The sequence below is a fragment of the Leucopleurus acutus genome (genome assembly GCF_964270905.1).
Source record: "Leucopleurus acutus genome assembly, chromosome: 9".
NCBI classification, from domain to species: Eukaryota; Metazoa; Chordata; class Mammalia; order Artiodactyla; family Delphinidae; genus Leucopleurus; species Leucopleurus acutus.
In genome coordinates, this window is record NC_139144.1 from 79,795,998 (window position 1) to 79,814,808 (window position 18,811).

General features: G+C 37.2%; 1 protein-coding gene across 2 annotated transcripts in view; it reads left to right on the top strand.

The window, feature by feature from the left end:
• Positions 1-18,811, top strand: part of CPED1 (cadherin like and PC-esterase domain containing 1) — a 299,694-nt gene that overhangs the window by 132,137 nt on the left and 148,746 nt on the right. For both annotated transcript variants that reach the window (XM_082845993.1, XM_082845994.1), the window contains 4 exons: positions 1,504-1,574; positions 3,004-3,054; positions 7,743-7,929; positions 8,932-9,100. In XM_082845993.1, coding sequence (XP_082702119.1) covers positions 1,504-1,574; positions 3,004-3,054; positions 7,743-7,929; positions 8,932-9,100 — 478 coding nt within the window. The remainder of the gene's footprint in view (positions 1-1,503; positions 1,575-3,003; positions 3,055-7,742; positions 7,930-8,931; positions 9,101-18,811) is intronic.

Sequence of the window (18,811 nt, forward strand, 5' to 3'; positions counted from 1 at the left end):
TAAAGTCAAAACAGCAACATTTAGAAAAAGTGACTTATGTCTGTGCCCTGAGGCTTAGAATCCAGAGGTCCCAACAGAATTAGTGGAAATCTTAACAGAATGAAAACACTAAAATCAATGTGTATGTACTCTCTGCTAATTTTCACTTTACTGGAAATAAAGTAGCAAGTGTAATTTGCTCTAATCACATGCTTTCCATGAAAATACACATTGTCAAAACAAATAAGTTATTCACAAAATTACACAAGAAATCACTTGCAGGATGAGTAAACATACAAAGCATCCCATTCCATTAAGATAGTAACAAATTCAGTTTACATGCATTTCAGGGTTGTATCTTTTATGAGCTTTGTTTAGAATGTTTACTTCGTATGAAATCAGAGATTTTTTTTTTTTTACCTTGGCCTGGCACTCAAACTTCAAGTAAACGTACCTCACCCCATGCTTGCTTTATCTATTTCTTCATTCCTCGGAGGAGGAAAGTTATTTTAAAGTCCTAGACATCATAATTTTTCACCCCTGACTACATCATTGCATATACTAAAGGGAAAAAAAGACTTTAAAAATAAAACTGCAATAACACGATCACACCTCCCAACATTAACTATAGTTTTAGTTCCTTATGCTTCTTAATTTCCTATCTGATGCTTATATTTTAAGGGAATTGAAAATGCCTTATTCATCTCTACTAGTACAGTACAATATCTGGAACAATAAATCTTTATAAAATGTAATTTAACACAGAGCGTTTGATTGAATCTTCATAGCATCCTTGTGAAGTAAGGCCAGTGTTGTTATCTCTGTCTCTCTGGAGTAGAAATGGAGCCTCACAACCCAGCATAGTAAAGTGAAGTCACATCCTGTCCAGTATTCTCTATCATCAGGACCAGCAATTTTTCTGTCTGCAACTTAAGATTACTTTGGTCCCAAATTTGAGGATTTGAAGGCCAATCTGGCTGAGCATTTAGTTATACAACAGAAAAATGAGGCAAACACACCAAGATATAACTAACCCTTAAAATTCATTCCTGTTCATCAGAGTTTAAGGATAGAATCCTTGGCAGGACAGGTCACTTTCTGCATGGTACGCTTCAATTTCTTAGATTATATGGATGTTCTTCTCAGTCTGTGTCTCAGAGTTTCCAAGGCTTCTTGCTTCAAGACTTTGTAATTTTAGCCAAACAGATTCCAATAGGAATGTGTGTTTCTGAATCACTTCAGTTGGACCTAGGCTATCAGAGATTGTTCCCTTTTGGACCAAAGAGTGACTTTTTGCCCTGGTTTTCTTCAAATGTGCTTCTGCTGATTAAAGATGATGAGATTTCCATCCACCTCACTTGAGACAAGATTGCCAGTTTTGAGGAATGAAATCCAGAAAGTTTTTCTTTGTGTTCATCAAAATAACTGTGCTCACACACAGGAAAAAAGATAGTGTGTTAGATGTAATTTCCATGAATTTTGTTCAGTGCATTGATCCAGAGATGTTTGATATTGCATTCACAGGAATTCTTTCGCAGAGGATGAGAACATGAAAAAACCACAAGTACCATTTAATGCAATTGAAAATAAAAAAGGTAAAGGATGTAGTCCCACTTCTTTCTACATGAAAAACAAGTATTGTGTGGCCAAAAACATAAAAAATGTTTAGCTTTATTAGCAATCAAAATTAAACTGGAAAATGCTGTTTTCCCTCAAATTTGGAAAGATTTTTCCTCTTGAAGATAATAGAGTTGGGAAGAGTGTAGGAAAATGAGTATTCTCATGTTGCTGGTGGGTGTATAATTTAGAACAATCTTTCTTAAGGGGCCATTTAACAACATGTAAGAAAAGCTTTAAAAGTTATTCTTACATACCAGAAATTTCACTTCCAGTTATTCATTTTAAGGAAATAATTAAGAACGTACACAAAAATTTAATTACATAAATTACTAATAAATGAAAAAAATAGCAACTACCATTATTGCAATAATAGTGGATTGGATTAAGCTATAGTCATCCAATAAATTACTATAAAGCCATTCTAATATTGTGGGAAAATAGCTATACATTAAAGATGTTTAAGATATATTATTAAATGAAACAATTGGCTACAAGCAATATGGACCTTAAGGAAAATTAATGGTGATTTTGATTTTCTCTCTTAAGCTTATCTCAATTTTCAGTTTTTTTCCTTCTAAAGAAAAGAAAATGTTTCTAATTTTCGGAAGAAAAAATGAAAAGAAGTACATGTGTCTACATTTTTTTTTTAAAAATCCAAGTTTTCCTACTACATATCAAGGTTTAATCCAATGTAGTGGTTCTGGGTGTGTAGCCCCTAAACCAACAACATCAGCATCATCTGGGAAGCTTGGAAAATTCAGATCTACTGAATCAGAATCTCTGGGTATAAGGCCCGGTATTCTTTATTTTAACAAGCCCTTCACATGATTCTGAGGCATGCGAAAGTTTGATAATAAAATGAATCAATAAGGTCAGGGAAGAACTGATGTTAAACTGCTGTTCTGATTGTCTTTCTCTCTCCCACCATTTTTTTCTTCTCTAAATGATTTCTTTATGCACTCTGTTTTTGTTCACTCATTTGTCCCATTGGTATTTATTAAGAAGTCTTTTAGATAAATGTTTAGTTGAATTTAGAAACAAAGTAAATATCAGTGGAACCAACTGGATGGAATTTTAATGATTTGAGAAATTATAGCCATAAGATCATAGAACTAGAGGAATTCTGATAGATCAACTTCAAGCAATAGATGGCATTTAGACCATTCATTCTTCTCCCTTAATATTTTCTTATTTGAAATAATTATTTTTCTGCAATTTGAACCAAATAGCTTCTCTTGTTTTACTCTAGCTTTCAGTTTAACTTAGAAGTGCTTTCTGATGTAATACAAATTAAATAATAAAATATGTGTTTTATTAAATTATCCTGAGTTTCAGATACCTGAATATGTATTCTTTTTATTTTGATTAATAGTTTCATTTTTTAATTTACATTTCTTTTTTTAGCTGCAGTTCCACAAATTATTAATGAAACCAAAGAAATACATTGCATTAATGGTGAGTTCCAATGAAAGTGCTTCAGAATCATAATCAACAGTTAGGTTGAATAAATCATCATATTGGGGCATCTTTAGGCTGATACTGTATTTTATGTAAATTTTCAGAAGTTATGAGATTTCTGAATGAATTCATGTTTGCTACTTTTGTATAAAAAGATTTTTAATTTTCCATTTTTGAAAATCAAATATTATATTTTTATATTTAAAGACAGTAACTTCCAAACTTATTTTGAGGGGCCCTAACGGTGCTAATGCTTTGCCTTGGGGACTCTCAGATGGAAGAGCTTGGCATCTCCTCTATATATTGATTTTTAGGACTCTCACTACCCAACAGTGATCCTTTTCTCCCAGATTGTTGATATAATGGATAGTACTTGATTTGAGTTTTCTTTATAACAATTGAGAGTTTGGTTTTTTTTGTTTGTTTTCTTTTTTTGCGGTACGCGGGCCTCTCACTGCTGTGGCCTCTCCTGTTGCGGAGCACAGGCTCTGGACGCGCAGGCTCAGTGGCCATGGCTCATGGGCCCAGCCGCTTTGCGGCATGTGGGATCTTCCTGGACCGGGGCACGAACCCGTGTCCCCTGCATCGGCAGGCGGACTCTCAACCACTGCACCACCAGGGAAACCCCACAATTGAGAGTTTTTAAGCCAAATTTCAATTTCTTTTCTTAAAATTCATGAATTTTTTAACCAAGGTATAATCAATAATATAAATACATATATAATAGTAATACATTTTAAGTATTATATAGATTTTTTAAATTTTAAATAATTTTCTTCATTCTGGTCAGTATTATTCCAGTGGTCTTGCAAATATATCATTCTAGGGAATCTTACTGACTTTTCCAAGATCACAGTGCTATTAAATGCATGAGCTGGATCATGAAAATGGGTCTTCAGATTCTTTGTCCAAGGCTCATGTATTATCTTAATATCCTATAATAATATGATGGAAAAATAAGAATTCTATTTATCAGGTTTGTTTTTTGGCAGTGTATACGTTTTTAACATATATATGTGTATATATATATAATTGGTGCTGAAACATACACAGAAAATTTAGCCTTTCAGAAAAAAATCTATTCTGATAAAACATTAAAGGTGAAAACAATAAAATTTATGGACTAAGATCTAATTTATGATAAATAGAAGTCTTCCAATTTAATAAATCTAATTTGTCTCTTCTAAAATGCAATTTAATTCATTCACTGTGTTTTAACACTATCATTAAAATCACGATAGGTTGAGAGGTGATACAATAATGTGGTTTAATAGAATCAACAAATACATCCAATTAAAAAAAATAGCATTTTGAATAAAGTACTGCTGATCAGGAAAAAGTAACATATACTTACACTATTCCCTCCCTGCATTTATCATCCAATCTCCCACTTCTAGAAAAATACATGCTACTCAGTTCTCTTGGGAGGCTGGTACCCAGTGTGTAGTGAGAAAAGGACTAGTTTTGAGAAAACTAGGAGCAAGGTTAGAATGAACATTTGTTGAGGGTCTAGTGTGCCAGGATCTGGGTTAGATCAGGAAAGCCACTTCACCTCTTTGGTCTTTTGTTTTCTCATTTATAAGAGGAACGATTGTACAAATTAATCTTTTTTTTTTTTTTTTTTTTTTTTAGTTTTCAGTTAGCATAGGGTAGAGGATACAAACATGTTAAATAAGCTCTTCAACTTTGTTCATATTTTTATGTTGATTAAAAACTAGTCCTACCTGGGTCTTCAAAGTTAATCTTCCTATTTTTATGGTATAAGATTTTAAAAAAATAACTCGATGCTTTAGAACAAGTGGGATTATCTTTCAGTGTCTAGGCTGTTTTTGTGTTTAATATGAGTTATGATTATCCCTCAAGAGGGCAACAAACTTCTGCAGTTAAAAGAAATCCATTAAAAACAACCAAGACTTCAAACAGCTTTCCCATATATACTTGCCAAATACGTTAAGCAGCCTGCTACCACCTTACCTCACAGTGGGTTCTCTGCAGAGCTAAGGTAAGCTGGCCTGAGACAGGTTGGGACTGGATTGGGAAGGATGCCAAGGAAACACCAGGTGTTTGTAGGCAGCACCACTGATGATTTCAGTTGAAGATGATGTCAGGACAAAATCAGCTTTCAAGCGGGGGTCTAGGATGCAGTACATAAGCCAGAGGTGAAGAGTTTCTGATGAAACCAAAAACAAGCACTTGCTAAAATCTTGCTTAAGAGAATGATTACACATTTTCTTTCATTTAGGGCTGAGTTTCAGTGTTGTAATGGGCAGGCCCCATTGAAAATGTTCATTATTAAGTGAAAGTATAAACTGCGAGGAAATTAACTCTCAGTGACTATTTTATAAAAATATATAAAGTTGAAGTATCAATACATTTCCTATGATTACTATTTTGAAGAAAATCTCTTCCACTTTGTTATTCATCTAACTGGTTCTGAGCATAAAAGTGTAGCACACGTATTTATATTCCCTTTCTGCCTAAGAAATGGTGCTTTTGAAAGCACATTCCATATCCCTGAACTCCAGCTTGTTTAAAGTGTTAGATTGGGTTCACAGTCTCCATTTGAATCAGATCTCATGACCAAAAGTAACCTGTTTTTACTGTGCTTATCTCAGTGCCTTGAACATAGACTATACCAGAAAAAAAAAATCTTTGATGAAAAAATGAATGTGTTATTAATAAGTGGTTGAATTCAAATGAAAAGCTATGGTCCTTTTCAAGGTTAAATCTAATAATACAGTCTCACCCTTATTCTTTCATTTTTTTCTCTTTCATTACAAAAAAATTTATGAGCTGGTAGGATTATTGAAATTATAGATGAAGTCCACCTACATCTGTCACCCAGATAGAATCTTTCATAACAAGTAAAATCAATTAAGCAGGTATTTACCCAATTCATTGAGTCATTCAACCAAACTGACTAATTTTTATTGACTTTTCCCTGCAATGAAATTACAATGTATCTATTTTATTATTATTGTTCCTAATTTTACCAGAGTAGTTTTTTCTTTGATCAGCTGAGAAAACTCCTGGAATGTGGGTCAGAAATACACACATTTATTCACTTTCATTATTTTAGGGCACGATGGGAATTAAACTGACACCTAGTTCTCAGAACTAGAATGAAACACCTATAAAGTTGGGGGTATTCATTGCCATGGATTTGGTGATGCATCTGTCTCCGTGTCTGGCAGAGAAATATAAAACTTTTGGTATTGTTGAATCACAAAGTCCAGGATGTGATGGGAGATGGGAAGGAGAACCAAGGAAGTGGTTATGAGATGCCTTGTAAGCTTTACTGGGAACTTGGCCTAGATTCTGGCAGTGATGAGAAACTGTTAAAGAACTGAAGCCAAGTCATCAGATGTGATTTTAGAAAAATCGTTGTGATAGCTCTATAACAATAGAGGAAGAGACAGCAGGTAACAGGATAATCGACTTTTCTTTAAGTGCAGGTGTATAGCTTCCTGTGGCAAATTTGGTGTTATCCTTTTGTCGCTATGTTAAACATCATTGAACATCTTTTTTTTTTTTTTTTTTTTTTTTTTTTTTGCGGTACACGGGCCTCTCACTATTGTGGCCTCTCCCGTTGCGGAGCACAGGCTCCGGACGCGCAGGCTCAGCGGCCATCGCTCACGGGCCCAGCCACTCGGCGGCATGTGGGATCCTCCCGGACCAGGGCACGAACCCGTGTCCCCTGCACTGGCAGGCGGACTCTCAACCACTGCGCCACCAGGGAAGCCCTGAACATCTTATTTAAAGGCAACAGAAGACATTTTCATTTTACTGGTTTTTATAGAATTTCCTATGTTTACCTTTACTGGAATTTTGTTGACTATTGAAAAGTATTTCTGGCACAAAATACTTGTTAATATTTCTTTGAAAAACATTTGCTTTTGAGTAATTTGTTTATTTCAAATATGAACATAGTATAGTTTAGCAGTGGCTGGTGTATGTGCCTAGAAACATGTTTTTAGTTTTTTCTCACTAAGATACTTTTGCAAAAAATTGAGTTATCAAATAGAAACACTTTTTTTTTAAATGGCTTAGAATCAATTATATGAAATAATATGCTAGGTTCTGTAACAGGGTTGAGCAGAGGATAGCATTTCCTTCTTATACTTTAGGGTACTTTCTTAGGTTAAGGTGGCCGGAGTATGGAGGGGGTCTCATGTTTTTGTGTCTGAGTGTTTGGCATGATATTGGATTTCACATTCTTTGCTTCACCCTCCTGCCTGTAAGCTACATATCAATCCAATGGCAGTTTAATGACACTTCCCATCAAGAAATTTTCCTTATTCCCTGCTGGTATCCTTCTGTCACCACCCCACAGAGTCATCTCCCCCCCATTTACACAGTTGCTTGATATATGCAATAAATGTTATGAAATGTTATCAGTCCACTGGAGAGACATTTTCTGACCTTCTGTGCCTTTAAACTTTTAAAGGCTGAGCAAAAATATCAACCAAAGTCAACAACTGTTATATGAGGCAAGGTCTACAAAATTTGGCAAATAGAAAACCCAGCTGAAGCCACAAATCAACTATGACTAGAGGACCAAATGGAAAATCAGCAGTGATCACTAAAGTTATTCAAAAGAATTTTCAAAACCTTAATCATATATGATTTTTAAACATTTATCCATGCCACAGGTGTTTCTATCATTGTTTTGTTTTTTTAAACAGATAAAGATGCACAATGTCATATCAAGCAGATCTTCACACATCCGCATTTGGAACTAAATCCTGAATTTAACTCAAAGATCAAAGATTATTACTCTGAAGTCCCATTTGATGTGGTAACGCTGACAATTGGAGCAGAGACTTCTAAGTGTCAGTGCAAGGTGTACCTGCAGGAACGGGCAGGACCAAGGTATGAAGGAGCTGACAGGGGCTGAGGGGAGACATCATAGCAGGAAGCACACCTTGGAAGCAACCTTTGAAGATGGTTCAGAAAACCTGAGGCACAAGATCTGTTGGAGGGATTGCCAGGGTGTGAAATCCCTCTGCTTTACAGATGCCATGTTGTTAAAAAGAACACATGAGTGCTCTACTGATCTATTAACAATCTTTGTGTTTAATCTTTGTAACAATGTTATAACAAGAGAGGATCTTGTGATATGAAAAGTATCAAAGAGGACTCATTCAGGGAAAATTGAGTTTATTGTTATCTTTATGTTTTTAGGTAGTTGAAGAGTTCACCCTTCTGAATAGTAGCCTCCTCTACCCCAACCCAGCTCCTCAAGTTTTTGAAGATTCAGGTGTTGATTACTTAATAAACATGTTGGTGACAATTTGTGGACATAGTAACACTAACTTTCTTAGTCTCATGGGATTTTTTTCTATTGACTCTTTTGAGAGTCATCAACTCTTTGGTTTATAATTTGAACAGAAGATAGAATTTTATGACATTCCATGTCCACGGCAAGAAATATACTCATATTCCTATGTTGTATGGAAAGAAATGCACCCAGCATTCCTGGGAGCTCAGAAAGTATAATAGAAAGAAAAGAGAATTCAAGTCAGGCCAACCTGGGTCCCAACCCTGACTCTACCATACTCTACTATATTTAAAATGGGAAGTATCATAGTTTTTGTATGGAGTTGTGAGTATTAAATGAGATAATATATGACCCTGACAGGTGGTTAATAATATTAGTTCCCTTCTCTGTAATTGATAGGGGACATGACTTGCTCTGAAAGATAACTCTTGGTATACCAAAGCACAATGAGACATAAGTTAAAATAGTTTTTTCACATTTTAGGTTTCTTATGAAATGGTGCAGATCTTATCTGTTTTTAATGAAAATTGTATACATTTAATAAATATTGATGTATGAGTCAATTTGAGTTGTCTCTCTCATTCTCTCTCCAGCTTTGCCAACTACCCTCTGGGCTTAGGGATGAACAAAATCTCAATGCTTGTGGTGGATGAATCTCCAATCCAAGGTGAGACCCTGATCACATACAAACTCACCATCTATAGAGAAGACCGTCCAAGTCTGCCTTTGTTTGAGGACTTCGCAGCATGCGGTTTTGTGCAGGTAAGTGAATTTTACATTTGCACATGGGTTGAATTGGGAGTGATCCTTTAACCCAGGTGAAAAAGGCCAAATGAAAATTATTAGAAAAAAGTAGATGCTTTCAAATCCAAATAATTGTGGTCTCATTTCAAAAAAGAGTACCAGCCAGGTATCTAAGATACCTTTTTGTGAATGATTTTCTTTCAAGTGTGGTGGCTATTCCCTGCACTTAGAGTGTGCAGTGGATTTATTGTGGTTAATATGGAAAAAAATGTCTGAGTACTCGCACTTAGTTATGAAATTGGTTTTACATTTCCTGTTTAAATTGTGCTGTGTTTCTTGGATTTGTCCCTGGAACTACTTTGAAATTTTAAACTAGATTCAGTGGAATTTGTTTTAAAGAATAAGAGGAAAATTTATGAAACTATTTTACAAAAGGGATACCAGATGAATGAAATTAAATTTCCTTGGGTAGATACATTTCGCCTTCACTTCTTGTACCTTAATCATTTCTAAAGTTTGCAGTTGCTCCAGTGAGCAACACATACCATTCTGTAGCCCTGTTGATTTTGGAGGAGGGTGAACATTACCCAGAGACTTTGTCTTATTTGGTGGTTCTTTCTTCTGTGTTTTCATTTTTTAGGAGTCTGTGTATAACCTTCTATATTTGCGTACATCATACAAGTGATTCCAGGGAAGTAGTAATTGATACTCTTACCATATCTACTAATCCACTTAGAATAATTGCACCTATGTCATATCTCAGTGATTGATATGCTAGTGGGAGCATGAACCACAGATGGTTAATAAATGAGAGAAATGGCTGACTGGGCCTCAGTGAGTAGGATGGATACCATGTTTTCCTAAATGTAGCGGCCATATAGAGTGTTCTCTCCCCTCTACCCACCACCACCACAATCTCATCTCTTCTCAAGAATTTAACACTATTTTGTAAGCGTACTCATTGCTGAGATTTTTATTTTTCAAGAAAATATAAAAGAAAGGTTGCTTCAGAGGTTGCTTCCAAGGTGTGCTTCCCGCTATGATGTCTCCCCTCAGCCCCTGTTAGCTCCTTCATACCTTGGTCCTGCCTGTTCCTGCAGGTACACCTTGCATTGACACTTAGAAGTCTCTGCTCCAATTGTCAGTGGGAGGGAGCTGTGAAGGAGGAAAGGTTTCCACACACTAGGAAGCCCCTTCACAGGAGGAGACTGTGGGTAGCAGAGCGGGGAAGCTTCAGAGCCACGGAGGAGAGCACAGCAACAAGGGTGTGGAGGGCAAAGTGGAGAGATTCCTGCACAGAGGATCGGGGCCGACCGGCACTCACCAGCCCGAGAGGCTTGTCTGCTCACCCGCCAGGGCGGGTGGGGGCTGGGAGCTGAGGCTCGGGCTTCAGTCGGAGCGCAGGGAGAGGACTGGGGTTGGCTGCGTGAACATAGCCTGAAGGGGGCTAGTCCACCACGGCTAGCTGGGAGGGAGTCCGGGAAAAGTCTGGACCTGCCTAAGAGGCAAGAGACTATTGTTTCGGGTGCACAAGGAGTGGGGATTCAGAGCACTGCCTAAACGAGCTCCAGAGACAGGCACGAGCTGCCGCTATCAGCGCAGACCCCAGAGACGGGGGTGAGACGCTAAGGCTGCTGCTGCCGCCACCAAGAAGCCTGTGTGCAAGGCCAGGTCACTATCCACACCTCCCCTCCCAGGAGCCTGTGCAGCCCGCCACTGCCAGGGTCCCGGGATCCAGGGACAACTTCCCGGGGAGAACGCACGGCGCGCCTCAGGCTGGTGCAACGTCATGCCGGCTTCTGCCGCCACAGGCTCGCCCCGCATCCGCACCCCTCCCTCCCCCTGGCCTGAGTGAGCCGGAGCCCCCAGATCAGCTGCTCCTTTAAACCCGTCCTGTCTGAGCAAAGAACAGATGCCATCAGGCGACTTACACGCAGAGGCGGGGCCAAATCCAAAGCTGAACCCCGGGAGCTGTGCAAACAAAGAAGAGAAAGGGAAATCTCTCCCAGCAGCCTCAGAAGCAGCAGATTAAATCTCCACAATCAACTTGATGTGCCCTGCATCTGTGGAATACCTGAACAGACAACGAATCATCCCAAAATTTAGGTGGTGCTCTTTGTATGATTTTGTCTATATAGCTTTGCTTTTACCATTTGACCTAGGGTCTGCCTGTCCGTTTTCTTTTTTTTTTTTTTAATACAGTTTTTAGCGCTTGTTATCATTGGTAGATTTGTTTTTGGTTTGGTTGCTCTCTTCTTTCGTTCTTTTTTCTTCTTTTTTTATTAAATTTTTTTAAAATTTATACTAATTACTTTTTATTTTAATAACTTTTTTATTTTATTTTATTTTTTCTTTCTTTCTCTTTTTCTCCCTTTTCTTCTGAGCCGTGTGGCTGACAGGGTCTTGGTGCTCCAGCCTGGTGTCAGGCTTGTGCCTCTGAGGTGGGAGAGCTGAGTTCAGGACATTGGTCCACCAGAGACCTCCCAGCTCCACATAATATCAAACAGCAAAAATCTCCCAGAGATCTCCATCTCAACACCAAGACCCAGCCCCACTCAACGACCAGCAAGCTACAGTGCTGGATACCCTATGCCAAACAATTAGCAAGACAGGAACACAACCCCATCTGTTATCAGAGAGGCTGCCTAAAATCATAATAAGGTCACCCCAAAACACACCACCGGATGCGGTCCTGCCCCCCAGAAAGGCAAGACCCAGCCTCATCCACCAGAACACGGGCACCAGTCCCCTCCACCAGGAAGCCTACACAAGCCACTGAACCAACCTTACCTGCTGGGGGCAGACACCAAAAACAACAAGAACTACAAACTTGCAGCCTGTGAAAAGGAGCCCCCAAACACAGCAAGTTAAGCCAAAGGAGAAGACAGAGAAACACACAGCAGATGAAGGAGCAAAGTAAAACTCCGCCAGACCAAACAAATGAAGAGGAAATAGGCAGTCTACGTGAAACAGAATTCAGAGTAATGATAGTAAAGATGATCCAAAATCTTGGAAATAGAATGGAGAAAATACAAGAAACGTTTAACAAGGACCTAGAAGAACTAAAGAGCAAGCAAACAATGATGAACAGCACAATAAATGAAATTAGAAATTCTCTAGAAGGAATCAATAGCAGAATAACTGAGGCAGAAGAACGGATAAGTGACCTGGAAGGTAAAATAGTGGAAATAACTACTGCAGAGCAGAATAAAGAAAAGAGAATGAAAAGAATTGAGGATAGTCTCAGAGACCTCTGGGACAACATTAAACGCATGAACATTCTAATTATAGGGGTGCCAGAAGAAGAAGAGAAAAAGAAAGAGACTGAGAAAATATTTGAAGAGGTTATAGTTGAAAACTTCCCTAATTTGGGAAAGAAAATAGTTAATCAAGTCCAGGAAGCACAGAGAGTCCCATACCAGATAAATCCAAGGAGAAACACACCAAGACACATATTAATCAAACTATCAAAAATTAAGTACAAAGAAAAAATATTAAAAGCAGCAAGGGAAAAGCAACAAATAACATACAAGGGAATCCCCATAAGGTAACAGCTGATATTTCAGCAGAAACTCTGCAAGCCAGAAGGGAGTAGCAGGACGTATTTAAATTGATGAAAAGGAAAAAGCTACAACCAAGATTATTCTTCCCAGCAAGGATCTCATTCAGATTTGATGGAGAAATTAAAACCTTTACAGACAAGCAAAAGCTAAGAGAATTCAGCACCACCAAACCAGCTTTACAACAAAGGTTAAAGGAACTTCTCGAGGCAGGAAACAGAAGAGAAGGAAAAGACCTACAATAACAAACCCAAAAGAATTAAGAAAATGGTAATAGGAACATACATATCGATAATTACCTTACATGTAAATGGATTAAATGCTCTAACCAAAAGACACAGACTGGCTGAATGGTTACAAAAACAAGACCTGTATACATGCTGTCTCCAAGAGACCCACTTCAGACCAAGGGACACATACAGACTGAAAGTGAGGGGATGGAAAACGTATCCATGCAAATGTAAAGCAAAAGAAAGCTGGAGTAGCAATTCTCATATCAGACAAAATAGACTTTAAAATATAGACTGTTATAAGAGACAAAGAAGGACACTACATAATGAGCAAGGAATCAATCCATGAAGAATATATAAGAAGTGTAAGTATTTATGCACCCAGCATAGGAGCACCTCAATACATAAGGCAAATGCTAACAGCCATAAAAGGGGAAATCGACAGTAACACAATCATAGTAGGGGACTTTAACAGCCCACTTACACCAATGGACAGATCATCCACAATGAAAATAAATAAGGAAACACAAGCTTTAAATGATATATTAAATAAGATGGACTTAATTGACATTTATAGGACATTCCATCCAAAAACAACAGAATACACTTTTCTTCGCAAGTGCTCATGGAACATTCTCCAGGATAGATCATATCTTGGGTCACAAATCAAGCTGTGGTAAATTTAAGAAAATTCAAATCATATCAGTTATCTTTTCCAACCACAATGCTGAGATGAGATATCAATTACAGGGAAAAAAATGTAAAATCTACAAACACATGGAAGCTAAACAGTACACTACTTCATAACCAAGAGATCACTGAAGAAATCAAAGTGAAAATAAAAACATACCTAGAAACAAATGACAATGAAAACACGATGACCCAAAACCTACAGGATGCAGCAAAAGCAGTTCTAAGAGGGAATTTTATAGCAATGCAATCCTACCTCAAGAAGTAAGAAACATCGCAAATAAACAACCTAACCTTACACTTAAAGCAAGTAGAGAAAGAAGAACAAAAAACCCCCAAAGTTAGCAGAAGGAAAGAAATCACAAAGATCAGATCAGAAATAAATGACAAAGAAATGAAGGAAATGATAACAAAGATCAGTAAAAATGAAGCTGTTTCTTTTAGAAGATAAACAAAATTGATAAACCATTAGGTAGACTCATCAAGAAAAAAAGGGAGAAGACTCAAATCAATAGAATTAGAAATTAAAAAGGAGAAGTAACAACTGACACTGCAGAAATGCAAAGGATCATGAGATTTCTACAAGCAATTCTGTGCCAATAAAATGGACAACCTGGAAGAAATGGACAAATTGTTAGAAAAGCACAACCTTCTGAGACTGAACCAGGAAGAAATAGAAAATATAAACAGACCAATCACAAGCACTGAAATTGAGACTGTGTTTAAAAATCCTCCAACAAACAAAAGCTCAGGACCAGATGGTTTCACAGGCGAATTCTATCAAACATTTAGAGAAGAGCTAACACCCATCCTTCTCAAACTCTTACAAAATACAACAGAGGGAAGAACACTCCCAAGCTCAATCTACAAGGCCACCATCACCCTGATACCAAAACCAGACAAAGATGTCAGAAAGAAAGAAAATACAGGCCAATATCACTGATGAACATAGATACAAAAATCCTCAACAAAATACTAGCAAACAGAATCCAACAGCACATTAAAAGGATCATACACCATGATCAAGTGAGGTTTATCCCAGGAATGCAAGGATTCTTCAATACATGCAAATCAATCAATATGATAAACCATATTAGCAAATTGAAAGAGAAGAACCATATGATCATCTCAATAGGTGCAGAAAAAACTTTTGACAAAATTCAACACCTATATATGATTAAAAAAAGCCCCAGAAAGTAGGCATAGAGGGAACCTACCTCAACATAATAAGGGCCATATATGACAAACCCACAGCCAACATCGTTCCCAATGGTGAAAAACTGAAACCCTTCCACTAAGATCAGGAACAAGACAAGGTTGTCCACTCTCACCACTGTTATTCAACATAGCATTGGAAGTTTTAGCCTCAGCGATCAGAGAAGAAAAAGAAATAAAAGGAATCCAAATCAGAAAAGAAAAAGTAAAACTGTCACTGTTTGCAGATGACACGATACTGTACATAGAGAATCCTAAAGACTCTACCAGAAAACTACTAGAGCTAATCAATGAATTTGGTAAAGTAGCAGGATACAAAATTAATGCACTGAAATCTCTTGCATTCCTATACACTAATGATGAAAAATCTGAAAGAGAAATTAAGGAAACATTCCCATTTACCATTGCAACAAAAAGAATAAAATACACTGATGAAAGAAATTGTAGATGATACAAACAGATGGAGAGGTATACCATGTTCTTGGATTAGAAGAGTCAACATTGTGAAAATGACTATACTACCCAAAGCAATCTACAGATTCAAGGCAATCCCCATCAAACTATCAATGGCATTTTTCACAGAACTAGAACAAAAAATTTCACAATTTGTATGGAGACACAAAAGACCCCGAATAGCCAAAGCAATCTTAAGAAAGAAAAATGGAGCTGGAGGAATCAGGATCCCGGACTTCAGACTATACTGCAAAGCTACAGTAATCAAGACAGTATGGTACTGGCACAAATACAGAAATATAGATCAATGGAACAGGATAGAAAGCCCAGAGATAAACCCATGCACATATGGTCACCTTATTTTTGATAAAGGAGGCAAAAATATACAGTGGAGAAAAGACAGCCTCTTCAATAAGTGGTGCTGGGAAAACTGGGCAGGTACATCTAAAAGAATGAACTTAGAACACTCCCTAACACCATACAGAAAAATAAACTCAAAATGGATTAAAGACCTAAATGCAAGGCCAGACACTATAAAACTCTTAGAGGAAAACATAGGCAGAACACTCTATGGCATAAGTCACAGCAAGATCCTTTTTGACCCACCTCCTAGAGAAATGGAAATAAAAACAAAAATAAACAAATGGGACCTAATGAAACTTCAACGCTTTTGCACAGCAAAGGAAACCATAAACAAGATGAAAAGACAACCCTCAGAATGGGAGAAAATATTTGCAAATGAAGCAACTGACAAAGGATTAATCTCCAAAATTTATAAGCAGCTCATGCAGCTCAATAACAAAAAAACAAACAACCCAATCCAAAAATGGGCAGAAGACCCAAATAGACATTTCTCCAAAGAAGATATACAGATTGCCGACAAACACATGAAAGAATGCTCAACATCATTAATCATTAGAGAAATGCAAATCAAAAGTACGATGAGATATCATTTCACACCGGTCAGAATGGCCATCATCAAAAAATCTAGAAACAATAAATGCTGGAGAGGGTGTTGAGAAAAGGGAACACTCTTGCACTGCTGGTGGGAATCTGAATTGGTAGAGCCACTATGGAGAACAGTATGGAGGTTCCTTAAAAAACTACAAATAGAACTACCATATGACCCAGCAATCCCACTACTGGGCATATACCCTGAGAAAACCATAATTCAAAAAGAGTCATGTACCACAATGTTCATTGCTGCACTATTTGCAATAGGCAGGACATGGAAGCAACCTAAGTGTCCATCAACAGATGAATGGATAAAGAAGATGTGGCACATACATACAATGGAATATTACTTAGCCAGAAAAGTAAACGACATTGAGTTATTTGTAGTGAGGTGGATGGACCTAAAGACTGTCATACAGAGTGAAGTAAGCCAGAAAGAGAAAAACCAATACTGTATGCTAACGCATATATATGGAATCTAAAAAATAAAAAGATGGTTCTGAAGAACTTAGGTGCAGGACATGAATAATGACGCAGAGGTAGAGAATGGACTTGAGGACATGGGGAGGGGGAAGGGTAAGCTGGGACAAAGTGAGAAAGTGGCATGGACATATATACACTACCAAATGTAAAATAGATAGCTAGTGGGAAGCAGCCACATAGCACAGGGAGATCAGCTCGGTGCTTTGTGACCACCTAGAGGAGTGGGATAGGGAGGGTGGGAGGGAGATGCAAGAGGGAGGGGATATGGGGATATATGTATATGTATAGCTGATTCACTTTGTTATAAAGCAGAAACTCACACACCATTGTAAAGCAATTATACTCCAATAAAGATGTTAAAAAAAAAGATAGGAAAAAGTAGTGTTGTATGGTTATGAAGCTATGGATTAAACAAAATTAAGTAGGTTTCTTTACTGTAGAACTTCTTTGAACGTTTCAGATACTTATTTAAATGGTGGACTTTCAAAAGAAGAATATGTAGTGTCCAGCATTTCCAAACTTATCTGACATCTTTTTAATGGACTACCTATTGATATTCTTCTGTGGAACAGAGTTGGGCAAACAGGGGTCTAGACTATGGAGAAGACTTCAAGATTATGTTCCTCTCAGCTATCTACTTTTCAGTTTGCTTTCTTAGGGTTGCTATACCTCAGTCTTTTTCCAAGCTGGAAAACAAATTATAGAGCCACACCAAAAATGTTCATGAGGGAGGGAACCAAAACCTAGAGGGAGGTGTGTTTTTGCCTAAGTGTGTGTATGCGGTGTATGTGTAGTTATGTCCAACTAAATATTCTCACCTTCTTTAGGGTGTGACTCTGTTTTTCCATTTTTCTCTTTCTGACTCTAATATTTTATATAGAAACTAGCTCTTAAATCATCTTTGAGGGAAAGCTAAGAGTATGAATGATTTTTTCCAGAATATTTATGGTTATCAACGACAATTATTTTTACTTCAAAAAGCACCATAGATTTAATTTTAATGTAGATTTTAATTTTTAAAAGTCTCTATAGGTAACTACATTTTTACTGGTCAGTAAACTTGACTTTTATATGGAGTAAATATATAATAAAAGTTACAAAGTAAAATAAAATTTCTACATTAGGACATGAAAGAATGTATTTTTACTTTCACTTTTCACGTTAGGTTTGTGCTATTGAATTTTTGCTGTATCTTTTGAAATGTAATTGTGTTACAATTATTGGCATAGCTGTATATTTTGGTTCCACTCTAAACTTAAACGTGGTAAATGACTCATTCATTATTCTGCTATATGCAAAACCCATTTAAAATTTTTTAAACTTCTACGTGTTCATAAAAGTGTAAAATCCTTATGCTGGATCTTTTAACACTGACATTCATTTGAGGAATATATATTCCTACCTGGCTGTCATTTGAAGAGACCTTTGTACATTTAATTGTAATTATATACATGATAAATATCTAGAGAGGTGTCAGTAGGAATGGAGATGATACCATGAGTAGAAAGGGATGTTGCAGAGGTGGAATCTGCAGGATTTGCCCACTTGTCTCTGATTTATCCTTTCTTTGTCCTTCTTATGACACTATTCTGGTTCAGTTCTTGTTACTTGTTGACTCAAATACTAAAATAGTCCCCAGCTTTGTTTCCCTGTATCTGTCTGACTCTTTTCCAGTTCAGTTTTGCAAGCTTGATCTTGATCAACTTAAAGCTCACTCTGTCATACATAGGCTTTGCCAGAAATGCTTCAGGCTGTCCCTCTGATGGTCATTCATTTCTCTCATGTTGGTCCATATGTTTTTTCAGCCTCATTGTTTGTCAGTGTATTTTATGCTTCTGCTAACCTGGCCTATTTACCCTTCCCCAGACATGCTTCCCAACCCTGTGACACTGTCTGGGGCTGTCCCTTCCACTGGAAACTAAAATGAGTTTATTTGATATCACGCTAGAAGCTGTAACTTGGATTTAGGTGTAGGAGTTTTGATCCAAGTTGTATAAAAAAGAGTTCTTTAAAGGTCAAAACTGCTCCCAAATAGGTATTATTGACTATCATTTACTATGTGCCAGGCTCTGTTGTAAATGCTTTAAATTTAGTTATAGTCTCTTTAATCCTTACAGCATCCTTATAGATTGAATTCTGCTCTT